Source organism: Artibeus jamaicensis, unplaced genomic scaffold (assembly GCF_021234435.1).
Source record: "Artibeus jamaicensis isolate MK-2021 breed Jamaican fruit bat unplaced genomic scaffold, CSHL_Jam_final contig_3126, whole genome shotgun sequence".
In the NCBI taxonomy this organism is placed as follows: domain Eukaryota; kingdom Metazoa; phylum Chordata; class Mammalia; order Chiroptera; family Phyllostomidae; genus Artibeus; species Artibeus jamaicensis.
This window is the reverse complement of record NW_026521723.1, coordinates 8,885,647-8,913,332: the sequence shown is the minus strand read 5'-3', so window position 1 is coordinate 8,913,332 and position 27,686 is coordinate 8,885,647. Positions and strand designations below refer to the sequence as shown.

Below are 27,686 nucleotides of genomic sequence, written 5' to 3'. Positions count from 1 at the left end.
TGAGAAGCTGCAGGCTATCAATGGGCAACTGAAAGCCAAACAGGAAAGCCAGAGGATCTCCCTGGTAGTTTACAAAGAGGCTTTCACATTTCGCAGCTAAGGCTTAAGTGCAGGACTTAAACCCAGTGGAGCGCTCCAGAGAGGGATTACATTTTCAGTCCAGCAGACCTGTGATCCCAGCCTGGTTGGGGAAGATGGGACCCTGGCACTTGGGATAGAAACATCTCGGAAGGTGCCCTCGAAAGCTTTGAATCCCCAGAATCCTAGGGTGACCAGCTGTCCTGGTTTCTGCTGACTGAGGGGTTCCCTGAGATGTAGGATTTATGCTAAAACTAGACAGTCCTGGACAAATCAGGGGGTCTTGTTTGCCCTATAACTCTTAAATTTTCTTGGAGTTAGCACTTTCCTTTTGCTTGGAATCAATGCAGTTTCCCCGCTTTGAGACAGCATGTGTTACCGAACAAGAGGTCCGAGGGAGGGGCAATACAATATTTGGCCCACCTAGGGATGCCAAATATTGCTACACAACAGGGGCCCCTCCCCCAAAAAACAAAATACTAATATCTACTGGGCTCTTCTATCCGCCGCCAATTGGAAAGACATCTCTCAATGCCAGAGATTTGTGAAAAGGAAATAAAATGTTTATTTAATGCTATTCAGGCCTAATGCCTTCACTAAAATATCAAAGTCCTTTAGGTTATACACCTACACCCACACAGCGCTCCCTTCTCCCACTGTCCCAACTCCGGGTACCGTAAATCAGGAAAAGAGCACACGTCTGTGTTGCAGGCTGCTGGCACCGTCAGCTGTGTCACTGTGCAGGATCTCGAGTTAATCCAATCATGTGGCACCTTCTCACGGTCCACTGGCAAGAGTCCTTTGTACCCAGTTCCAGTCAAAGTCTCTTGCTTTCCAGGCCACGCGGCCAAAGTGGGCATCCCAAAGCCGAGTGGGCCTCTTCTACCAAAGCTGCAGGAGTCCGCACTCCACCAAAAGCATGTGGCTTTCTTCTTCACCTGGCTGCAGGGATCTCCATTCTGGCAAAGCTGCGTGGTTTTTCCTTTCACCTGGGAAAGAGGGGGTCCGCACCCTGCCAAAACCACGTGGCTCCCTCTTTCACCTCACCAAGAGGGGGTCCTCACTCTGCTGAAACCGCGTGGCTCTCCCTTTCACCTGGGCAGTTATCCCCTCATGTCCTGGAGCCCATCTTTTCCAAGCTCTCACACAGGCCCTTCTCACTCTGGAGTGCAGACCATAGTTCCATCCTGAGTCCCAGCTACTTCTCACTCAGGAGAGCAGCCCCTAGTTACATCCTGAGTCCCCGCTAGTTCCATTTTGAGTTTCCAAGCTACTTCTTTCTCCCTGGCTCCAAACTTGGCCACTGCTATTTAACACATCTATGAAACCAGTTAAAGGTTATACATATGTTAAATAACCATTCCAGAGGTTAGCTGCAAAACTGTTGGTATGCAAAATAGCTCTCAATGGCCCTGGCTCCATTCATCTCTTCCCCCTGGGGGGGTTGGTGAGGACATCCTATATGTCTCTCCAATATTCCTATACACTTTGAATTCTGGACACCATTCCAAATCTTTTTCTTGGGGGCCCCCCTGGCTGCACCCTGTATCACATGTGCCCCACTCAAGGTCTACTTGTACTTCTCCTTCCAGCTTCTAGGCCTAGAAGTAGGGTTATGTCACAGCATAATCACTGCAGGATGTGCTGGGCCTGAGAAGGGAGAAAGGGGATGCACTCTGAGGGAGCAGCAAGGCCCAGGCCACATACACAGGCGGATGCCAGTGCAATATCAGGGTGACCAGATTCTGAGGCTGTTTGACCAAGAGAAGCTGGAACATATCATTGGAAACAGGAGTTTATTAACTGGGGAACACCCTCCAGAGATATGCCTTGGCAAGACCCTCCAGAGATGGTGTCACCTTGTTACTGGGATGATTCCTAGAAACATGGAAAAAGCAAGGCCCATACTCAGCAAAGCTGGAATGCCAGAATTGCATTGGCAGGTTGAGGAAGAAAGAATCAAAAGGCTCGGGGACATGGATAGGCTGGAGTGGACAAATTATCAACTGTGTGAGGCCTGCAAAGCAACCGAAGGATTATGTTGTGTGGGAAGCACAGAGGACAAGCCAGGAGCCAAGGCCATCAGGAGGAGACTGGTGAGATGGGCTCCACCATCAATAGCATGTTGAGCAAGGCTGAAGGCACAATAAAGCGATAAGCTAGGACCCCAAATGATAGGACCCCAACATAGCAGAGGTCAAGTATGAAATGCCTGAAGCAAGCTAGGGGGGTACAAGTTTCCTAATGAACAGCAAGAGCAGAGCAGCAGAGAGCTATGTAGAAGATTACTGTGGTCCCCAAAGCAGCAGCCTACTGAATCAGAAACTCTGGGAGTGGGGCCCAGAGACTTGTGGTTTAACAAATTCTCCAGGTGATTCTAATGCAAGTTAAAGTTTGAGAACCACTGAGTTAACAGCAACACAGATATGACAGACCTGATTTTAGAAAGCAGTGCTGTGTGCTAGGAAACCCAGGAAGTCAGCATGAATCTCAGCAGGGGACATTTGTACTAGAATGTCCTTTCCATTTTAGAAAAAGCTTTGCTTCCTCTTCAGCCAACAAAAGAACAAAAGAGTTAGAAGTCACAAATTCTTCAGTGACTTTGCCTTATACAATTTTACGTAGAAAATCTCAAACTGGGAAATTAGCAATTGTGAGTTCTGAGCAATGAATAACTCTACCCCTTACATCACTGAGCAAGGTAACATGGCGACTTCTGCCCAGCAAAGCTGCTTCTCTCTTTGCTTTGATTTGCTCTGACATATAGAGGTCAAAAGCATTAATCCCACACTGTAGCTTTAGGCTTTATTATCAGTAGGAAGGAAGAAATTTAGGAAAAGTGGGGGAAACCCCGGGAGGTAGCAGACAAGAGGCTAAGTTATTCTTAATGCAGTTCATGAACTGATACCAATTTGGAATCATATTAGGCTTATTTTGTGGATGAGTCGCTACCTAATTTCTCTAGAGCCTTCTTGCAGCAATTTCAGGGGCCATGGAAGAAATTTTTTCTCTCTGGCAGGTATGTTGAACCCATGGCCCACAGACTGTATGCAGCCCAGGATGGATATGAATGCTGCCCAACAGAAAATCATAAATGTACTTAAAACCTTTTTTTTTTTTGCTCATCAGTTTCTGTCAGTGTTTCTGTATTTAATGTGTGGCCCAAAACAACTCTTCTTTCAGCGTGGCCCAGAGATGCCAAAAGGTTGGACACCCTTGTGGCTTATGTGGTTTTTTTTTTGGTAAAAGCATAAATCTAAAATTGAGGTTTTCCCCAAAACCCCTTGGAGAAGAAACTCACGGGGAAAATATGGTCGTAGGAATTCACAACTGTGTATCTAACCACAGACACAGCTTCTCCACTTTTTGACTCCCACCTTCGAACTCTTGCACAAAACATTTATATGTGTGGAATATGTCTGCGCTTCTGTTTACCTGGCCATTTCTTACCCATTCAACACTCAGCTAAAATACATTTCCAGAAAGTCTTCTTCATGAATCAAAATATAGCCCCCTTTGTTTATTTGACTATTTTTTAATGGATTTGACTAAGTCACAATCAAAGATATCTCTCTAATGAGAGTTTATTCCAATATATTTTTGACATTCTGGGCAGTGTGCATGTGGAAATGTAGCTATGACTCCAAAGTAATGATGACTGAGAAAGAGCCGCAGACTATTTGAAAGTCTAATAATACAATGGGAAGGGACATTTATTCTCTTCTCTACTGATTGGTCGGAGTGGAGGAGAAGACCAATGGCAGCCTTGAGGATGGAAGTGACCCTTCCTAATTGCTGTGTCGGATGTGCACAGAGATGGTTTACTGGTTCCACTTGCAGTGCCAATCGTGCAGGTCTCTTTCCAAGTTCAGGTTCAGTGGTATCATGTTGTGAGCTTAAAGCCAGCCATGGTGGGGATATTTGTATCACAGAATTTAGCAAATGCTGCAAATCAGGTTTTTGTCTAACCCAGCAAGCAGACTGTCCAGCACTCTGCTGTGTGCATTCTTTTTTCATATTCATATCTATCTCGAACAGGTGCATGCCTTCCTCTTCTTTCTATAGTGTATTTCTTTTTTTAATATATTTTATTATGTTATTACAGTTGTCCCATTTCCCCCCCTCATTCCCCTCCACCTAGCACACCATCTCCCTCCCACATTCCCCTTTAGTTCATGTCCATGTGTCTTAAGTTCTTTAGCTTTTACATTTCCCATACTATTCTTGCCCTCCCCCCATCTATTTTCTGCCTGCCATCTAGGCTACTTATTCTCTGTACCTTCTCCCCCTCTCTCTCCCTCCCACTCCCCTGTTGCTAACCCTCCACGTGATCTCCATTTCTATGGTTCTGCTCTTGATCTAGTTGTCCTCTCAGTTTGCTTTTGTTTTAGGTGTGGTTGTTAATAACTTTGAGTTTGCTGTCCTTTCACTGTTCATCTTTTTTATCTTCTTTTTCTTAGATAAGTCCCTTTAACATTTCCTATGATAAGGGCTTGGTGATGATGAACTCCTTGAATTTGATCTTAACTGAGTATTTCTAATACCATTTTAATGTATCTATCTACTAATTGTATCCTCTAAGTCAGAGGCTGGCTAACTGAGGGTCAAATCCAGCATTAGCCTATGTCTTTACAGGGCCCATGAGCTAAGAATGGTTTTATCTTCTAAAAGGGTTAAACAAACCAGGATCATTAGCCATAAGGGAAATTCAAATAAAAAACACAATGAGATACATCTCACTCTTAAGTGGGATAGCTATAACCACCAGACACAGAGGGCCACAGTCTATGACTCCATTTATATGAAATGTACAGGATAGGTAAATCCACAGAGACAGGAAGGGAACTGGTGGTTGCCAGGGGCTGGGGTGGGGCTGTGGAGAGCTGAGCATCTGGTGACAGCGGATTTCATTTTGGGGTGATGCAGTGGTGTGCTTCATTGATTGTATATGGTTTCACAACTCTTTGAATATACTAAAACCCACTTATTTTTATATTCTAAAAGAGTGAATTTTATAGTATCTCAATAAAGTGGCTTATTTTATTAAAGGGGTTCCCAGACTTTGGGATTTTATTGACCAGTATATTATTCATCCAGGAAAGAAAAAATTCAGGGATCCATTACAGATGCCAAATTTTTTCTTTCTTTTTTCTTTTGTTGGTAAATAAACACACAAAAAGTTATCATCTAGCACCAAAATCATTTCATAAAAGAACGGGCATTTTAACATCCAAAGATTAATAAAAAATTAAGAAAAGTAACTTTATTACTTTTGTTATTATTTTAAAAATATTTTTTCAAAAGGGCCCTGTATTTTTTCTATTTTACATTTCTCAAGTTTTCTACACTAACATTTATTATTTCATTATCAAATTACTGCTATTAAAGAAACAAAAGGCCCCCTTTATAAAAACTTACCATTTCTATAAAAGATGTTCTTTAGATCTTGAATTTGGAGTCCTGTAGTTAGATATTAAATTATATATGTTTTAATTACAGTTGACTTATTGATAATAATGTACATCAAAAAATTTAGTTGTTAAAAACTTTATTCAAAGCATGTAAAGAACCATACAGTTCAAAACTGTACAAATAAAAGACAATTTCTGGTAACTTAAAAATAAAGGATATCTAAAACAACATTAACATCTACTATTTTTAACATAATCTCAGAATGAAAGGCAATCTTTGTACTTCTATATTTGCTACATTTGAGCTGGAATCCTCCTCCTGACTCACTACGCTGTTATGCAACCCTTCCAGTTTGAACAATGAAAATACAACTGGATATTTTCTGACAATCAATAATATGTACTATTGATTCCCTCCTATACATCAAAATAAAAATTATTCAAATGACTAGAAACTAATTTTCACTAAAATAAGAACATATTAGCAAAACATTTCTCTTGAAAATGAGTGGACTAGTATTCTGAATTGAGTTATACTAGAATGCATTTCTACTTGAAGACTCTCCAGATTATTCACTATACTTTTATACAGCACAGGACATTTGCAAAATGCTTTTCATCATTTATTAGGCACGACTCACAACACCCAGGTGCTGTGAAATTGCAGAATTAACTTTTGTTTGTACAGGAAGAAGCAAGGCACGTGAGGCCGCAGTGAGACCTCATTAGATTGTGATTTCTTGTGTCTAGAGCCAGATGCCTCTTCACAGAAGACACTAATTTGTTTAATGATGGAAATAAAAGTATAGCTCTGTTGTGGGAGAATTAGTTCGGCTCCACAGGTAAAAGGTTCAGAACTTACATAAATAAGGTAGAGAGCACACTCTCAGTGTGAAGGGGTTAATAGCAAGAAAGAGCTGGCACACAGATTCTATTCAGAGATCACTTTTCAGAAATAAAAATAGCAATACATGAATAGAAAAAAATATAATAGCTATAGAGAGTTTCTCATCTCTAAGCCAAGGGGTTTTTATAAAGTCACTTTAAAAGTAGGATCTCTCTTGAAGACAATTGTTAAACATCTTAGTTTTCCCTCCATAAAACCCCTATGAGGTAGAGAGCACTAACTTAATGCGTGTGAAACTGAGAAGCACAGCAAAGGTTGAGACCACATGGAGAGTGAACAGGCTGGAGCAGATGTTATGTCTTAAAGTATTGGCTTGGAAATAGAACAGAAGGTAGAGGATAAACAGGAACTTTTCTGGGTGGATGGCTGGAATAATCCAGGGATCCAGTAGCAACACCAGCTACTTAACATTTTTCACAAAGGACTTGGAATTTCAAGTACACAATGAAACCTAAGATGACAAATGTGCTTCTGGGTATCGACATGCTCAGTTGATGGGAATTCACGCACTAATTTCTCATGAGACCAAGTGAAAAAGTAGAGGCACAAATGAGCCACTATCTGGGCAAGTGCAAACTAATGCATTTAGGACAAAATACTACACTGCTTGTCATTAAAATATGGTGGACACTGAGCCATCAACATGGCTTACGAGAGGAATTCAATTTAGCTGTGTTAGGATGGATTAAAAAAATACTGGTTGCCATCAGGAAGAGTACTGAAAAGCAAAACAAGGGCACTTGGAAAATCATATGCGACCCTGGATTCATAGATTCACCATGAGCTATTAAGGACAGTGTGAATGTTTGAAGTACATTCCTGACCTCTGGAGGGATTACATAAAACATTTCCCCAAGGCCGACAGGCATAGTGTGTAGCAGCAGAGACCGAAGTTCTAAAGCAGTGTAGCAAACCCGATGTTCTGGGTTCCTAGGAGGCTTTCCCTCAAGATCTCCTCTAATCGACTTTCTCCTCTAATCGACAGTTAAATCCCAGGCCATGATAATAAATACACCCAATTTAGGCCCTAGGGCACCTGATAGTAAAAACTTCAATGGTAGTGTTTGTAAAAAACCCCAGAGGCCCACGGGTCCCCCAGCCCTGGATGGAAAGACGGAAAGACCTCTGAAGGCTGCTTTTTGTTTATGGAAAATTGGGCCAGCAATTACAACCTAATAATACTTTAAAGTCCAAGAATAGGTCTCCTTGGGCTCAACTGACGACTCCTGTGTAAACCCTTTACAAGTGGCAACTGTAAACAGCAGAGTTCCAGACTAGGAGCACCTGGGGACAGGGCCCCCCCATTTTCAGTTCACAGAAATGTTACCATTTTCCCTCAGTGTTCACCAACATCTCTTCCCACGAAACCCAGGCATTTAGTCTGCACCTTGCAGCTAGAAGGGAAGGATACAGACTATATAACTAGTGCTTTGGTGCAGGGAGATATGTAATTTGATATGCGTCATAGCCTTAAATCCCCCAAACTGATTGGAATATTCTGGGGAATAAACCAATGGAAGGAATTTTCCCCAACCAGTGGCATAAAGAATCCTTTTAATTGTCATGGGTGGTTTCCCTTCTCCCTGTTATACAGAATGAAATTCCACGTCACTAGTGTCATCTGAATTTTGGACAGTTTCTCCACAAAATGTGACTTGAGTAGAGAATATGCTAGTATGGGAAATAAAGTAGAAATAAACCTAATATTTTCAATGTCGAGTTAAAAATGGCCTCCCTTTTCCTATCTCTAACCATTTCTTAAAGACAATGTCAAAACAAGTATCGTCAAATGGGCTTGAAATACAGGGATGTTGGTGTATGTAAGGTTTTCCTTGTACATGCACCATGGACAAAGATGAACTGCAAATTATTTTTTCAGCAGCAAATGTTAAGTAGCCCTCTTTCCCTCTGTCCCATTCCCCATCCCCTGAGAAGGAAAAAGCCTTCACTAAAGAGAAATGCCAGCAGGTTCTCTGCTCGGCAGGTGGCTGACTTCAGGGCAGTGAATACATCTACCTCCCCCTGGTGTGAGGAATCCTTAGCAAATTGTTACCTTCCATGCATTTTAATTATTTTGGCATATGTTAATTCGTCTTAATAAGGAGGGGTTAGTTACTATTTGGAATATCCTGGTTGGAAACACACCCCCCAAAGGTTGTTACTTAGCATTTGAAAAACTTCAGTCTCATCAGAACTTTTTCTGTAGTGCAACACCAGAGACTTTGTTAACGAGTGACAGTTTTCAAGGGTCCAATTAACGGTGATCAAGGCATGTGGATTGGCCCCAACACTGGGGCAGTCCAGCCCTTGAACAGGTGTGAGAATCTAGCAAGCCCACTAGCCCTGGGACCCCTAGATTCTGTGCCTAACATTTAAACAGAATTGGGTGCCGGACACTGAAGCCTGCCTGAAAAGTACTGGATTCATTTCTTTAACTAACCCTTTCACTGAAGATATTATTAAATTCCTTAATGGAATGGAGCTGGGACTTTTGCAGGCACACAAGACAGGTAAACTGTTACAACACGTCTCTTCTAGCGCTTACTTAGAAACGTGGATGAGGCGGACGTCGGTCTAAAACCCGATTTCAATGTCAAGTACCACTGGGTAAGGTTTGGGAAGGAGGATCAACAGCCTTCACCACCTCTGCCTACTGAAGACCTCCAAAAGCAACCTAATAATCGCAAGTGCCCAAATTGGCTAAGTCTAGTTTACAACAATTTTTTTTTTCTCTAAAGGACGAAATGCAGATACCTTTACAGGTGCATTGAGGTGAATCCAGTCACAGTCTGTGATGGAATAGGCTTGGAAAAGCAGTTTTTAGTTAACAGACAACTGGAAGTCCCTGTTTTCTCATAAGTTCTCCCATAAGATCCGCAAACATCCCAAGGATAAAAGACTTTTGTCAATTAAGCACAGGAAGAAGAGAAACACAGAACTGTGACATTTCTACTTCACATGCTTCCTATTCTTCTGGCTTTCTACCAAAGCCCACTTTCTTTCCAACTGTCCGCTACGGGAGTGCCACCGCTTCTGGGAGTTCAACCATTGTGGAGCAAACTAAACAGAGCAGTTAACTAAGTTCAGGATGACGTGTTAGAAGTCTGTGCCACTGAAGCGGAACCAACTGAAATGGAGTGATTTTAATTATTTGGCTGGCTATTTCTGCAGCTATGGTTAATCTAATGGGTCTGAGACTCAACAAGCATTTTGAGAAGTTCAAAAGTACTTAAAATGAATATATGCTCTTGCTTTCATTTTAATGAACATTTCTTATGATTTGTCCATGTTCCCCTCTTCAACTCTGCTTTAAAAAAAATTGAGAAAGCCTCAACCCTAACATCATTCCCCAAAACGGATCTGCAACACCGACGTTAAGTGTGATTATGGGCTTGCAGTGTAGGCGTCACCGTGAGCCCCTCTGTCCCCACAGGGCTGCTGGGAAGGGAACAGGGGTTTGGTTCCAGTCAGGGACATGATTCATGTAAGGTGCTTGCCCTAGAGCCCAGTCCATGCTGCGAACTCAGTAACAGTGGCCGTCATTAGCAGTAACGTGTCAAACAAGAGCAACTACTGGTCACAGCAACGTGCATTTTCAATTCTAGGCAAAAAGGCAATAAAACCCAGGTATCAAGTTTTTCATATGACAGATGATTGTCACAGTAAAAGCAATGTTTTCCACTTGTACTTGGCTATATTCAAATTAGGTCCAACTGAAACTTTTATTTGACATTTCTCCCTGGGGACGCTAGGGTATTCGAAAGCTGGCAAAGGTGCTGCGAACTTTGTTATGACATGCAAGGACAACAGAATCAGAGGCATCCGCATTTGAAGAGACTTATGATATTCCACCCATTGCTGTCTTACTTGACTCCCACCATGTTGCTGCTGAGGAAGGTGTGATCATCTCTGCTGTATGCACTGGGGCAGCTGATGCCCTGGAGAGTTTAAGTGTTGTCTAAATTTCTATGGCTCAAAGGCACGAGGCTTGGGGTAGACAGAACCTGTTCTTTTGATTCTTGGTGTAATGGTCTGTCTTCTATTCCCCCAGGGAATAAGAGGTTTTAAGGGAGACTATTATATGTTAAGAATAGCACTTGGAGAACAGCACAGTGCAGGGAAAGACTGAATAATGAAAAACAAAATAGTATAGTTTAGACTACTGTGGCACAGGACTTAGGAAATCATTCTCAAAGAGGGATAAAGAAACTGTCATCCCTGAGTCTCTGTGAGTAAACAGGGCCATAAAAAATTAATGAGGGCACCAATTAATTTCGTTTCTAGCACATTTCTTTAGCATCTTCTGTGGGCATGTTACAGGGAAGCCTAACAGGGATAAGAAGTTTCCTATCACATGTCCCGAAGAGCATGGACTTCTTCAAAGTTAGAACACATAAGGTCATAGACGGGAACCCTTGCTGAAGAGAGAAAAAGAAATCACCATTAAAGAATTAATCTAAATTCTTATCCCATTAGGTCCGCCCAATCCTAAGGGGTACGTACAGACACTTTATCCTAGTGTGGTCTGCAAAGAACTGGTTATCACCTGCTACTGAAGCAACAAGGCACACTCCTGGAGCCTGGGCGCCTCCAAAACAGGCACGGGTTTAAGACAGAGCACACACTGCCTCTCGAAATGCAAGGCCACGACCGTAAGTGGATAAGCACTCTGGGACTTCTCTCTGCTTCAGTGTGTTTCAGTAAACCCGAAGAGCATCCAGTACCAGCTGAGGCTTACATCCCTAAGCCTCACTTACGGATCTTCGTGAGTCTGACTTCCAAATTTAAAGAGCCATCGTCTAGTCTAGGCTCCAAATTTAGAGACTGACAGGCTAATTTTAGAGGGTGTATTTTGGTTGAGGGGGCTGGTTGATCAAACTTTTTTAAAGCTCCTTTCTATTTCACTCAGCATTTAGCGAGAACAGATGCAGATGGGATGCACCAGGGTGAGCAACATAGCTTGTAAGGGGCCAACGGCTATAAAATCTACTTGCTCATTAGAGAAATATCATACCGGAGAGATAGGCAAAAAGGGTATTGAACTACCTGGCTGGGAGGGAGGTACCTACACCCTGAAATTTCTTTCCCATAACCACATTGAGATGATGAAAAATGCAGTATTGGGTTCTTCTTGGTAAGGAAGGTACTGCACACAGGTCAAAGGGGTCCTGAAACCCAGTGCTCCCGAATCTCCTTCCCTAGTGCAAATGAAGCCATCTCTATTCCCCACTGGGACGCAGGTGCACTTTATGACACTAAGTCAACAACCTGCTTCCCAGCAGGACCCAAGAAACCACCCGCTATGTGTGAGACACTACTAAAGCTTTCTAAAGGAGGTGATGCTCCACAGTATTTCCTCTCCTGTAACACTCAGTATTTTACAGAACACCTCCCTGTGAAGGAGAGCTCTGACCAGAGTCATCTTTCTATGGGAAAACAACTGCAAGGATTCCTACACCTGCAGTTACACTAAATCACTGATGGGATTCCCCGTATCAAAGTCAAATATTTTCTTTCTGTATCAGCTTGCTGCAAAGGGCAGTAAATTCTAGCTCTGAGGGAGCAGTGAGGGTCCTCGGAATTTACCCTTTGATACCATATAACTTTTTTTAAAGTATATTTTATTCATTATGCTATCCAGTTGTCCCAATTTTTTCTCCCCTTTATCCTCCCTCTGCCCTGCACCCCTCCAACCTCTAGCAGCACCCCCACCTTAGTTCATGTCCATGGGTCATACATGTAAGTTCTTTGGCTTCTCTATTTCCTACACCGTTCTTAACCTCCCCCTGTCTATTTTATGCTACCAATTATGCTCTGTATTCTCTTTCTTTCCCTCCCTTCTCCCCCTCCCACTGACAACCCTCCATGTGATCTCAAGTTCTGGGATTCTGTTCCTGTTCTCATTGTTTGCTTAGTTTTTGTTTTTCAGGCTCAGTTGTTGATAGGAGTTTGTTGTCATTTTACTGTTCATAGTTTTTGATCGTCTATTTCTTAGATAAGTCCCTTTAACATTTCATATAAGGGCTTGGTGATGATGAACTCCTTTAACTTAACCTTCTCTGATCCCATATAAGCTTTACATTGTGAATTTCCTAGCTAAAGCGTTGAGTTAGAACTTAAGCATCTTTCTCCTAGAGTCACTGGTCACCAAGTCACGGGAGCAGTGTATTACCACTGCAGAAGGACTGGATGCTTTCCCTGACAAAGCATGACGACACACAGGCAAGAACTGGAGCCAGCACAGTCCGAATCACAAGGTATCTTTGGTATCTCATTAGATATCTATGTTACTATTCTCCTGCCCCCTTGAAGCTTAGGTTGGAAATGTGTACTACTTTATACTGTTTATATCACTCTTTCCTAATATATGAGAAGTCTGTAGGGTTTTGTTTTTGTTTTGCTTTTTTTGAAATCTGTGGCATACCTCTAATCTGCCAGAACACACAGTGGAACGATGCTTCACTACGTGTAGCATCACACATTTCCTTCAGATGTGAGGGAGGGTGATCACATTTGTGCCTGTGCTCCCTCCTCTGCTCACCCCACTTTAATTCCTGCCTTGCCTCTCAGTGAGGAAAAGTTGGCCAAGTGAGAAAACTCAAGACAGACACTAGAGTTGGCACTAGAGCTGTGGAGGCTACACTGGTACCTTAGTCACTACTGGCTTTTTTAGCATCTTTTTTTTTAATCCTCACCTTAGGATATGTTTTTATTGACCTTAGAGAGAGAGGGAGGGAGAAAGAGAAGCATCGATGTGAGACAGAAATATCAATTAGTGGCCTCCTGTACACACCTTGGTTGGGGATCAAACCCATAACCTAGGTATGTGCCCAGACTGGGGACTGAGCCTGCAAATTTCTGGTGCATGGGACGATGCTCTAATCAACTAAGCTACCTGACCAGGGTTTTTTGTTTGTTTTTTTTCCATTTGTTTGTTTTAATCTTGTTTATTTATTTTTAGAGAGGGGGGAGGAAGAAAGAGAGAAACAGGGATGTGTGGGAGAAATGTCGATTGGTTGCCTTCTGCACATGGACACTGGGCCCACAACCCAGGTGAGTGTTCTGACCGGGAATCAAACTCACGACCTTTCACTTTGTCGGGGCGACACTCAACCAACTGAGCCACACTGGTCAGGGCTGGCCAGGGCCTTTTTTTAGTCATATCTTTGTTCTTGTTGTTGACCATATAAAGTAGGGGAGGGGGATCAAGGGCAACACGTGGGTTTGGCACATACGCCACATCGAAGTGACTTTTTTTTTTAAGGTTTCAAATTTTCCACCTGTCTTTTAAAAACAGGAGTTATTTCACAGTGATTTACCAGCAGGCTTTTCTGAGGTAGATGAAGCACGGACACTAAGTAGTACGAAGAATGCAGAGGGTGGCTAAGGCCTGTGTGGATAGGATCAGTTCTAAAGAAATTTCCGTAGTGAAAGCTGAGCCTGTCGTACACAATATCACAGAAGAGGGAAAAGGCCTGTTTCCTGGGAGTTCAGAACCGAGCAGGTGGGAACAGGCTAATCTGGCTAGTAAAGAGCAGAACTGTGGGAACGAGGACAGAGCGAGAGGAGGACCGTGGTTGGCACTCCACTACCCAAGACGAGGCAGCTATGTCACCCAGGAAAGACATATGTATCCTTCAGGGCCTTAGTGATCAAGAAGAAACATATATTACAATATCACAAGAGTCTAAACACAATCAAATGACCTGAAGCTTTAAACTGCCTTTTCTTGTTTTTTTGTGTAGAGAATAAATTTTGCCTGTTTCCTCAAGCCTCTGATTTGTACACAGGTATTGTGAATATATTAAGTATGTCAGGGAAAGCCAAATCTCAGCTAGACAGTTAGTGAGATGGATTTCCCACTCCTTTTTCTGCCTGTATGAGTTACGGATGAACAGGGGGCCTGTCTGAGATCCAGCGAGGTGCGCACTCCCAGCGGGGGCTTTCTTTACGGAGCGTTGCTGCTGGCATCGCAGGCAGATGGTCTGCTTTTCAATGCACATGCCATCGCAGGCCAAATGTTAGTAGTTAAACACCATCGTTACAGAAACACACAAAGCTGTAGTCAAGTTCACAGACACAGCTGGGGGTGAAGAAACACTTATTGGAGGAAAGAAATTTGCTATTGGCTCCACGTCATTCATCGCGCCTTCTGATACACTTGCAGGGGGATCGTTTTGTATGAGGGAGGACAACATAATGACTATCAACCTTGGTTTCTCTCCCTGGTCTAGGAATCGCATTTGTCAGAGCAGCCGTGAGAAGCAGGGTAATCACACGTAATGCTCTCGAGGGTTGATGTAGACTCTCTCGGGATCGTCACTTCGATGTTCGCCAGGGCTCTGGTCTTGGTAGCACATCTGATTACAAAGAGGGTACATCTGCTGAAGTCCATCTTCCCCCACTGGATTCTCATCTTCATAGTCAAATCTCCTGCTATTTAGTCCGTTCTAAAAATTCAAACATTGCTTATATTAGCCAAACAGCTGTTTGCATTTTTCTAGCACTTTGGTAAAAAGAAGCAAGAATAGAATTCATTACAGACTGTCTCCCTGATGCCCTATCCCAGAACAAACTATTGAATGGCAAAGTGAAGTTCAACAAGTTAGCATTTGCTGGTCACGTGTTGCTTTCAATGCCTGGACAAGACTGGTGGCAGCTCCAAAATAGAAAATTATACACAGTTTCAGGTTTTGAAATTTGGAATTAGTACCAGGTAAAGTAAACTGGAGAAGAACAAGGTTGTGAACTTCAGGTACCCCTCAGCATGGCTCAACCTTGGAATGACTGCATGAGCTACATGGAGGATAAAATCACACCACACACACACACACACACACACACACACACACACACACCACCAAAGGAAACCTCGGGATTCAGCACTGGGGAGTTAGGAAAGAGAAACAGAAATGAACTGATATTTGATTATATGACTGACACAACTGAGAATAAGAAACACTATCGAAAATATTCTTTTGCCCTTATTTCCTTACTGTCACAGCCGACGCCCCCTGCTGCTCTCTGGTGTCTGGTTCTGATCCTGCTACCTGGTTACTGGTTTTATAAAACTTGACTACTTCTAGGAGGGATAAAGAAGCTCAAGGACTTTAACAAAATGATACTGCAGTTGCTTAGATATCCGAGAGGTGAATAGAATAAAATTTCATAAAAATCAAATATTTTAGTGAGCATGATGGCCACCAGCTCCCCGGGGGTTGACGCCAACAAAAAGACCACATTACTCACAGAGTGCTCAAGACCGCCGCCCGCTCTTCCTTTGAAATGAGTTTGCAAAGGCAAATGTTCAGTCTGGAGGAAGAAGAGAGAAAAAGGCACGGCCTCTGAAGCACCAAGCACGTGGTAAAACACATAACCAACACCACTAAGACTCCTATTTTTAAAAGAGCCAAATCATGTTTTGTGAAATGTCTGCCAGCCAAACAAAATATTCTGGATGAAGACGGGAAAAACAGCTACATTTCTGGAGAGCTCCTCTCTCCCCCAGCTCCGGACTTCTTCTGGAAGGAAGAAAATACATAAAATATTTGCCGCAGCAACTCTTAGGCAAACTTGTTTACATCTTACTTCAAAGAGGACTCCGCACGAAAGGTCCCTCAACTTCCCTTAGTGAAGAGTCTGCCATTTTGAATCACTAAAAGTAGTTTTGCGGTGCTTATGGAAGGTAATTATTTGTCTTTATTTATGGATGGTTTATATGGTTACCCTTCTCTTCCTGCTGCTACTCCCTCCCTCCCAGCCCCAGGCAGATCATAAAGGGAACTTGTGATTTTCAAACCCTAAGAAAGCTCTTTCTTAGGTGCCCTTTGACTTACAAACACACACTTGCCCTTCAGCCCCCAGGCCAAATATCACCTCTTCCAGGAAGCCTACCAGTCAGACCTCAGGGGAGACAGCCACTCCCCTCACACAGCATCAGATATGATAATCCGAGTGTATCTGCTTGTTTCCTTCACCAGGTGGAGGATGCTGGTTGGTGTATTTCATGAACATCATTTCAATCTTTATAGTAATTCTATAAAACCAGTATCTTTATTTTACAGATGACTGAAGCAGAAGATCAAAGTGGTTAAGGGAGTTGTCTTCAGTCACACAATCGGGAAGTGGCAGATTGGGATTCAAACGTGGATTTGTCTGATGCCTAAACCTATATTCTTATACCATCTGCCTCTATCTCAGTGCCTGGAAAATAGATGTTCAATAAATATAACAAAAGAATGCCCGCAAGTCCCAGCAGGTAGGCACGTCTACCAACACGCTTTCCATTTTACTGCCTATCTTATGCTGTCCTTTTGGTCTAGAAGGTCAGCCTCTTAGTCTCCAGTGATTGAAATACTACCCATCCATTCTGGTCTGATTAAAGTCATTCCCCGCCCACCCCCAAGGCCTTTCCACAATGCCCATCCAAGTTAATTTATCTCCAGTTTTCCTATTGTTCTTGTTTATTCCCCTATTAGAGCACATATCATGATGCATTTGTTTCATAGTTCTGAATGGCTGTATCTTTCAAGTCCAGTAAACAGTAAGCCATTCTTGGCCATCCCCACACCCTGGCCTGTGGCTCTGTAATAGGAAGAAGTCACCAGTTAACCAATGAATTTACTGAATTCTAAACTACCAATTCTTGATATCCTATTTCAGGGTTAGCCAAACTATAAATTATTTGCAACCCATTCATCTCCTATCATATTCTGCATGATTCTAGGGTGTTCTACATGACCAGGTCATGTTGACAGGACACAAAAGTCCAAGGCAGGGCCAGTTTCATGGACAAGTGATCTGACACAGAAGTCCTGGTGCTCACAAGGGGTCCACTTTGGGGTTTAATGTTCTGTGCTTGCCATATTAGATTTCTTAATTTCACTATGAATGGGTATTGTAAGTGGTCTAATGGAACAATGGTGCATGCTTCAGGGACTTGTAGCCTCAGCTCGAGGTTGTCCTGCCACCTGCTGCTTGACTTTCACTCGCTTCTTGGCCACCACTCACCCATTCTGGTGCCCATCCCAGCTTCCCCCACATACACACTCCCCTCTTGCCCCTCTCCATGAGTGCGGCTGCCCCTCTGCCGCACAGGGGCCTGAGCATCTGCACGGGGAAGGCTGAGGTTGGGCGTGCACGGCCCTCTGCACCAGGCCACACCTGGACGATGGCTGGAGAACACATCTCATGAGGGCAAGTCTCTTACTCACCCCTGATCTAGGTACCTAGTCTTGCCTTCTTGCCATTCTTAATTTTAAAACACGGGGAACTGCACATTTACCTTTCCCTGAACCTCTCAAATTATGTAGCTTATCCTAGTCCAAGGAAAATAGACTTAGGGGGAAAATACCTCAAATTAAAATTTGCACTTTCTTTTGTTTATTTTCCTGTTTTAGATGATCCCTGCAGCAGTTCCCCTTCCATTAATATAGGTAATTGAGGATTCTACATCATTGCTGTATATAATTTGATGAAAGGCAGGCCAGTTTGATGCCTCCCTGTAGAGACAGCAAGTGCCCTTCTCCTGCTGGTGGCGCTGTGTGGAAAGCAGGATAGTGTCCACGCTGAAAGAGATCACATTCCAGAACTACCGTAATTATGACAACTGAAGAGTTCAACAGAAGACTTGGTTGATATGTGTGCTGTTCTATTTTTATGCTATAAAATTCCAAATGGTAAATTAAAAATGCCCAGATAGTAAACTATCGTTCATACTTCCCTGAACACTCTGGGTAAAATTTGCATTTGGTCATTACCAACGAAATGCAGTGACAGGCTTTAAGTCCTTAGAAGCCAGCATTCACAGAAGACACACTGGAAGGCAATATAACCAGTATCGACTTAACAGTATTGGAGTATTGCAGAGGAAGAAAAATCTGTTCTAATACAAAGATTTCAAAGAGCCATGATTGTATGAGTAATAATAGCACGGCTACCTTTTTCTCATAATAGGAGATACAAAATTAGTCACAAGTGATACGTCTGACAACAAAGGACAAGAAAAAAGGAGATCCTCAGCAGGAACAGGGAAAAGCGGTGCCTGGACACTGCCGACAACCTCCACGTGCACTAAGTGGGCCATAAGCAGAGACGGAAGTTCCTCTTCTCTAGTCAGTGTTGTAGACCTTCATCCAAAAGTTACTATACCTCACATGAGCCTGTGAATTTTTAATCTTGTAATATAATATTTGATGAAAAAGTTATATAGACAGGAGCCCCACACACAGCCTAGGGATGCCCCCAAGCTCCACCCCAGGAATAAATGGCTACGGAAAAAGGTGCTGGTCTCCACATTGTGTGGCCATTCAATTTCTCACAACATACACAAGGAACAGAATTTGATCTAATAGTGGGTGGGTAGATGTGTTCTTTTTCTGCTAGCTCATAAACTACCTGAAATGTTGCACATCCTGATTTCTTTAAAAAATTACTGACAATAGTATATAGAACAGTGTCTTGAATAATACTGGTATCTTATATTTAGTGCTTAATATATAGGTACTGAATTAATCTATAATATTTTAACTGGTAGAGTCATGCATATATTATTCTATTATTCTTGCATTTTTTCCCTAGGAAGACTTGGGCTACTCTCAATGTCTATGACATATTTCGGTTTCCTGGCTTTCATGTATGTACTATCGTACACCTGTTTCTATTGAGCTACAATCTGCATTCACTTTCTTGATTTACTGGCGTCTGTAGACTCTCATTGCTGGCTTCCAAGGTGCTAACAACACTAGTTTTTAAGTTTTATTATATGTTATCTTAATAAACATTTTACCTTCCCTGGCTCAAAAAAATAAACTGAAATCTTCACTTTTTACTATGTATTGTATTTTAACCTGCTTCCAAAACAGAGCTTTCAGAGTTGTTAAGGTTTATTTTAGGTAACAGCCGACCAAGATTTCAAGTTGCTACTGTCATGAGGTGGACAAGCACTCTGGATACTCTGCTTATCTGGCAGTGTCCACTTGGGTCCATTATTCCTACTCTCCAATGTGAGTCCTTTTGGTCTTCTATCTCATTTCATAATTTCATCTTAAGAGAGAAATAAGAAGATAATACAAAACTCTTAAATTCTGAAAGGTCCTTAACTTACCACTCAAAACCTCAGCTTAACAAGATATCTAGTTTCTTTTTTTTTTGCATGTAACTGTCCAGCTCTCCCAACACCATTTTTGAAGAGGCTATTTTTACTCCATTTTATGTTCCTGCTCCATTTGTCCAATATGAACTGACCATAGAGACTTGGGTTTATTTCTGGGGTCTCTATTCTGTTCCACCGATCTAGTTGTCTGTTCTTATGGCCAGTACCAGACTGTTTTGATTGCAGTGGCTTTGTAGTACAGTTTGATGTCAGGTATCCTGATCCCTCCTACTTTGTTCTTCTTGCTCAAAATTGCTGAGGCTATTTGGGATTGTTTGTGGTTACACGTAAATTTTTGAAATGTTTGTTCTATATCTGTGATATATGTCACTGGTATTTTAATAGGGATTGAGTAGAACTACAAATTGCTCTGGGTAGTCTGAACATTTTGATGATGTTAATTCTTCTAGTCCATGAACACAGTACATGCTTCCATTTGTATCTTCCTTAATTGCTTTCTTCAGTATTGTATAGTTTTCTGAGTATAGGTTTTTTACCTCCTTGGTTAGGTTTATTCCTAGGTACTTTATTTTTCTAGTTGCTGTATGAAATGGGACTTTTTCCCTAAATTTCTGTTTCTGATATTTCCTTGTTGGTGTACACAAATGCCTTGATTCCTAAACAGTAACACCATATACAAAAATAAAGTCAAGATGGATAAGTCTTAAATATAAGATACAACACCATAAAAGTCCTAGAGAGGAACATAGGCAGGAAAATTTCAGATATTCCAAGCAGCAATATTTTTACCAAAACATACCTTAGAGCAAGGGATATAAAGGAAAAACAAAACAAAACAAATGGGACTTCATCAAATTAAAAAGCTTCTGCACAGCCAAAGAAAACATCAGCAAAATGAAAAGGGAACTAACTGTATGGGACAATATATTTTCCAATGATACTTTGGACAATGGTTTGATGTCCAAAATATATAAAGAAGTCACACAACTCAACTCCAGCAAGACTAACAATCCAATTAAAAAATGGGCAAAGGATCTGAATAGACGATTCTCTGAGGAGGGCATACCGAGGGTTCAGAGACATGAATATTCATTCAGCATCAGAGAGACGCAAATTAAAACCACAATGAGATAACATTTCACACTGGTCAGAGTGGACGTCATAAAAAACCAACAAATGCCGACAAGGTTGTAGAGAAAAGGGAACCCTAGTGCACTGTCAGTGGGAATACAGACTGGTGCAGCCACTGTGAAAAACAGTATGGAATTTCCTCAAAAAACTAAAAATGGAACTGACTTTTGGCCCTTTTTCCAGTGCTGTTATTATACCCTAAGAACACTGAAACACCAATTCAAAATAACCTATGCACCCCAATGTTCACAGCAGCACAATTTACAATAGCCAAGTGCTGGAAATAGTCTATGTGCCCATCAGTAAATGAGTTAATCAAAAAACAATGTACATCTACAAAATAGAATACTATGCGGCAGAAAGAAAGAATGAACTACTACCCTTCTTGATAGCTTGGATGGGACTGGAGAGCATTATTGCTAAGTGAAATAAGCCAGGTGGTAAAAGACAAATACCATATGATCTCACCTATAAGTGAAACCTAATAAACAAAACAAACAAGCGGGAAAATATAACCAGAAACATGAAAATAAAGAACAACTGACAGCAACCAGAGGGGATGGGAGAAGGGAATAATGGGGCAAAGAAGGGGGAGGGTCATCAAGCAATATGTATAAAGGACCCAGGAACAAAAACAATTGCGGGGGAGGAGGGAATGTGGGAGGTGGGGGTGGGTGGGCCTGGGGAGAGTAATGAGGGGAAAATGGGGACAACGTAATTGCACCACAATAAAAAACAAAGGAAAAAAAGAACAAGATATCTAAAACTTATTACTTACTGAAGCACCAGCCACCTTCCCTCAGTTCCTATTGTGGAGATAATCCAAGGACCCTACCACCTCAGAGCTAGTGGTACCTGGTGCCTCCTCCAATGCTACCTTCCCTATTCAAGCATTTGCTAGGCTCCCCTCTCCCAACTTTCCTCTGCCATACCAGATATAACCAAATATTTTAACGTGCAGTCACTATTTCTTATGGAAACAAAAAGTCTCAGAGTATTGATTCTATGGAGAATGCATGCGTAATTAAAAATATTAATTACTCTGATTCTGCCTGACATGTTGGTCAGTTCTCTTAAAGGCAGAGCAAAATATTACACATTCCCTTGTTATGCCTGCCAAGAAACTCTGAATCCTATATAATACAACATTTTTATGATGCTTTACTTTTTAGTTTGCTTCTATTTGTCCTTTTGTTATTCTCTCAATTCCACAGGAGACCCAAAGAGTCACATCTGCTTATTTCCCCTGCATCAGAGTTTCAGGTTAATGCCTACCTAGGATTCACGTTGAAATTACCTTTCACTAGACTCCAAAGAAATTTCTGGAATTGCTAAGCTGTAGGACTCCCAGACATTTTCTCTGTGCCAAGCCCTTACCCCGTGACCTACACTGTTCTCCTGGTTTATTTTCTATGATATGCTCTACACCTACTGGTACACTCTCTTCCAACTCTGCCTCCATAAAGCGTTTAAAAGGCTTTCATCCTATTGACATATCTTGTCCTAATGCTTTTTCCTTATACTGACGAGCAGTACATTTTTCCTTCTGCTTCCAGTCATGATGGAGAACTAGTATCAGACTAGCCCTCCTGCCATAAATTACCAGAAAACTGGTTAAAATATATAAACAACAGTTTTCAGATAGTGAACGTTGTGCTGCACACCACTGGGCTCTCAGGGAATGGGAAAACATGCACACATGCACACGGCAGTACTCCGCCAGCCCTGATGTTTCTGCTGGTCTGGAAAGAGGAAAACCCAAGAAGGGCACAGGGTGCTGCCGAGATGAGGAGTCAGAGCTCAGCATTCAGGCAGGCTGAGTGTCGTAACCTGTGGGTCAGGGCAGTGAGGTGGAGGAGAGCCCGCACTGAACATGTGAGACATTGAGGGGGCAGAGACCCCATGGTGATACCTTAGAATATTCTAGAGCCACTCAAACCAGTGCCCAGCTTCCAATATAAATGGACTGAACATTAAAAAAATATGAGAAACAAGCCCCCAAATGATGAAAATATATGATGAAATCAGGAGAACAGAACTTTAAGACAGCTCTTATGAATATGTTTAAGAATACAGAGAAAAACATGAACATAATATAAGAACTGAAAACTATGGAAAAGACCCAGAGAGAATTTCTAGAACTAAAAATATGTACATATCTGAAATGAAAAAGTGACTGCATGTCCCTAATAGACTACTCCAACGTATTTCAAAATCAAATTGCTGAGAAACAATGATTAAACAAAAATCTAAGACATAGCAAGAGGAAAATGTAAAATACAAAACATACTTGAAATAAAGATAAGAATTATCACTGGCTCCACAGGAAAAAAATCCAAAAGACAATAAAAGCTATGACTTGAAAATACTGAATAAAACAACAAAGTCAAACTAGAATTGTATATTACCACAAAAATACTGTGAAAATGAAGGTAAAATTTTTTTTCTGACAAACAAAAGCTAAAAGAAGGTGTCATCAGACTTTTACCATAAATAATGTAACAGCAAAGTTCTTCGGATTGAAAAATATTCATTCTAAACAAAAACTCTATTAGTTTTTAAATATTTAAAAGAGATAGCCCTGGTTGGTGTGGCTCAGTGGATTGAGCACCAGCCTGCAAACTGAAAAGTCACTGGCTTGGGGCACATGTTTGGGTTGCTGGCCATGTCCTTGGTTGGGGGTTTTCAAGAGGCGGCCGATCTATTGATGTATTTCTTGCACATGGAGGTTTCTTTCCCTCTCTTTCTCCCTCTCTTCCTGTCTCACTAAAAATAAATAAATAAAATCTTTAAAAAAAGGTACTTTACAGTCCAAAACAAAAGTAATAAGAATGTATTTTTGGAGTTATAACATGGATAAATATAATGTATAAGAATAATAAGGAAAAAAGAGGAAATTTAAACATCTGTTAAAGTTCTTACATGATACATAAAGTAGTATAATGTTATATTAAGATAGTGATAAGTTAAAAATGCACATGCATTAAGTTAAAAATGTACATGCACGTGCACGTAAGTTAAAAATGCCCCAGATTACTAAAAAAATAAAAACAAAGAGGTATAGTTAATAAATAGAAGAGATAAAATACTACAAATAGTTAATTTTAAAGAAGGCAGGAAAAGAGGGGAAAAGGAGCAAAGAACTGATAGGACAAAAAGAAAACAGTAGTAAGATGATGAACTTAAGCCCAAACACAATAATAAATGTACTGAGTGAGAACAGACTAAACGTAACAACTAAAGTGAGGGATTTTCAGACTGGGCAAAAAAGGCAATTCTCAACTAGATGCTATCTATGTGAAATGCATTATATAAAGATACAGATAAGTTAAAGGTAAGAGGATTGAAAAATGCTTACCATGAAAACATAAATAATAATACAGTCTTAAACAACTGAAGCAGCTATATTAATATCAGACAAAGTAATTTCAGGAAAAGAAAAATTACCAGATATAAAGAATAACTTTTAAATGATGAAAAGATCAACTTTTCAAGATGACTTAACATAACCTTCTTAAATGTGTATGTATGTACCCAAAAATAGACTACAAAAACACATGGATAACAGAATTGAGGAGAGAAATAGATGTATTAACAAATATAGATGAAATTAACACTCTTTTCTTAGTAACTGATAGAAAAACATTATGTGCAAGAACGACTTGAAAAAAATTATTAACCAATATAACCTAATTGACATTTATAGACTACTATACTCAACAATGGCAGAATATATGTTTGTTGTGTACACAGAATGTTCAGTAAGATAGACCATATACCAGCTAATAAAAGAAGTCTTAATATATTTCAAAGGGTTGAAACTTTATAGATATATTTTCTAATTATAATACAGAGTCTAGCAGAAGTAACACCTGCTTGAATGTGGTTGGTAAGATAATAATTTATAGTTTTAATTTGAACATTTCACTTAAAATGTCATATGGTGTGCTTGCATGTGATATTGCTATGTTACAGAATTACAAGCTTATGATTTTGTAATAAAAAAGGGGTGTTATTTGTGCTGGACCCTGTAGAGTTAGTGAGAAATCAATAACAAAAACATATTTAGAAAACTCCAAAGTGTTTGGAAATTAAACAACATACTTTAAATAACTCCAAAAAAGAAATAACAAGAGAAGGTAGAAAATATTTTGAATTGAATGATAATGAAGTCATAACATACTAAACTTTGTGGAATTTCAAAAAAGTACATAAAGAAAAATCTATAGCTTTAAATGCCTGTATTAGTAGAGAACTCAAATTAATGATTTGAGCATCTTCTTTAAGAAGGCAAATAAAGAAGAGCAAATTAGGTCCAAAAAAGTAGAAAGGAAGAGAGTAAAAAATCAATAAATAAATGGACAAACATTGAACAAAATTAATGAAGCCAAAATTTGGTTCTTTGACAAGATTAATAAAATTGGAAAACTCTTCATTAGAAAACAAAGAAAAAATGAAAACTAGCATCAAAATGAAAAGGGTGACATTACTACTGCTGTCACATTAATTAAAGGGTAAAAAAGATGTGTTATAGACAGTTTTGACAGCCCAGATGAAAGGGAGAACTGCCTTGAAAGACACAATTAAAATCCTTCCACAGGCAAACTCCAGGCCCAGGTGGAATCACAATAAATTCTATCAAACATTTAAAGGACAAATTCTTTCTGCAAGTGAGAGAAGAGAGAACACTCTGGAACTCCTTTTAGCAGATAAGCATCAGCCTGATACCTAAACCACACAAAGATATTACCAAAAACACAAAAAAACCAAAAACCAAAAGAAATCTAAAGATTCTTATTCATAATATCCCAAAACAGCCCTCAATAGTTAAATGAATAAACAGATTGATATATTTAGAAAATGGGGTATTACTGAGCAGTAAAAAGAACTTTATTCATGCAACAAGAATCTCAAACACACTACAGTAAATAAAAGAAACTGGGCACAAGAGAGCACACTGTGATTTCCATAATTTGAAGTTCTTTTAAAAGGGTATAACTAACATATTGCGATAGAAATCACATTTATGATGGCCTAAGCAGGAGTCGTATGTGTGTGGGTGATGGTGGCGGTGAAGGGTATATGTGAGAAATTTTACAGGTGCTAGAAATGTTGTTTGGGGTAGTGGTTACATCAGTGTGTACATTGTCAAAGTCCATCCAACTAAATATTTATTTTTTATTTTATTATATTTTATTTTTTAATATATTTTATTGATTATGTCATTACAGTTCTATTTCCCCCCTTCATTCCCTTCCACCCTGCACACCCCTCCCCCACCATTCCCCCCCTTTAGTTTATAAACAGGTGTCTCAAGTTCCTTAGATTCTATATTTCCCCTACTATTCTTGCCCTCCCCCCATTTATTTTCTACCTAACATTTATGCTACTTATTTTCTGTACCTTCTCCCCCCTTCTCCTTCTCCCACTCCCCTGTTGCTAACTCTCCTTGAGATCTTCCTTTCTATGTTTCCACTCCTGATCTAGCTGTCCTCTCTTAGCTTGTTTTTGTTTTAGGTGTGGTTCTTAGTAACTGTGAGTTTGCTGTCCTTTCACTGTTCATCTTTTTTATCTTCTTTTTCTTAGGTAAGTCCCTAAATATTTAAAATGGGACATATATATCTCAACAAAGTTTTATTTTTTAAAAAATGGTACCTTTGCATTTTATTATGCTTATTCCACTTTGGAAAAAGCATGTGTGTGGAGGCAAAGTAGAATCAGTGGTCACTGACAGGCCGCATCTGGCATGATAGGAGTTCTCAGTAAATTATTGATAGTTTACAACAGATTGTCCTTGGATAATCTGGCAGGAGTTTCTCAGCCATAGCATCCGATTGTGTATTTGTGTTCTGGTGACTACGTTCCAACCCTATAGAAATGATCTCACCACACTGAAGGAGCAAGACATAAAAAAATTGGCTACCATACATAATTCAGAGTATGATATCCTCAAGGCATAAGGGATATTACATTCCTAGCCATTAAGTACCTCTCTAACAAATTTATAAAGCATTATTAAAATTATGAATCAAAGGTCAATTTTCCTTTACACTGTTTTAAATAGTTGTGAAAGTGGCTGACCATGTAGCATGAGCAGAAGTAATAAAGACTGTGTTCTAATCAAGCAATATTTATAACATTAATTAGGTGTTTGTTTAATGAGATATATAATTGTTAATGTTGTCCATGATAACTACCCCTAAGGGTAAGCTATTCACATGAATGCTTATTATTAAAGTAGACCCTTGACGTTCACAGATTTAACAGTGCTGGTTTTAACCATCCATGAGTGAGTTTAAAAAGGCTGTGAGAGGTAGTAATTTGTAATTTTGTGGAGACACAAATCTGAACCAAGACCTAGGAGGTTTTCTAATTAGATAATTATTTAGCTAGTAAATGAGTTTAGCAACTGCTCAATATCCATCTTTCAATGTGTTTCTACTATTCTCTTTGAGTTTAAAAAAGATAGGCTTATTTAGGAATGTAGTGTTTCTCAAAACTCCATGCACGTCAAGAGGGGTGCTGTATTATTAATCAATCTTTTAAAAATGTGTAATTATTAATTTTTAGTTAATTCTTAGTATCTACAATCAATCATGATGGGCTCAGATTGCCACTACACACGGTACAAGGGGGGACCCAAAAAACCCACCAGAATTATCTTCTGGAGGATGGGCCCCTAGTGATACAGGCTTCCCCCGCTGGGTGAGTGTTCTGGGTGCCCATCTCTATCAGCATATCACTGGCGTTTTCGTGAGAGGCTGCATTCGGCTTCAGTGACTTTTTTTGAAGACCCTTTCAACACGTTGCCCATTTCACGATGGGTGATTTATGAGCGCACCTGCCCACACCTACAGCGCACTGTTCAGCAGTTTTTGACCCTCAAGCCCCACCCTCCCTATTCACCCAATCTTGCCCAGAGTGACTTTTTTGTTGTTGTTTTCCAGATGAAAAAAGTCCTCAAAGGGAAACAGATTGCCAATACAAAAGATGTGGAAGAGGTGATACAAAAAATGGCAGAAGCACTAAAAAGTATCAAAATCAG

The 27,686-nt window shown here is 40.5% G+C and overlaps 1 protein-coding gene across 2 annotated transcripts in view; it reads right to left on the bottom strand.

Annotated features, from left to right (window-relative positions):
* Positions 1-5,609: 5,609 nt before the first annotated feature.
* The window catches only part of NECTIN3 (nectin cell adhesion molecule 3), a 124,382-nt gene continuing 102,305 nt past the window's right edge, over positions 5,610-27,686 (bottom strand). The window contains exons 8-9 of one of the 2 annotated variants that reach the window (XM_037150140.2): positions 15,646-15,708; positions 5,610-14,846 (exon numbers count right to left, since the gene is read on the bottom strand). In XM_037150140.2, the coding sequence (XP_037006035.2) occupies positions 14,670-14,846; positions 15,646-15,708 (240 nt within the window). In that variant the 3' untranslated portion in view covers positions 5,610-14,669. The remainder of the gene's footprint in view (positions 14,847-15,645; positions 15,709-27,686) is intronic. The other variant, XM_037150141.2, reaches the window with a different exon arrangement.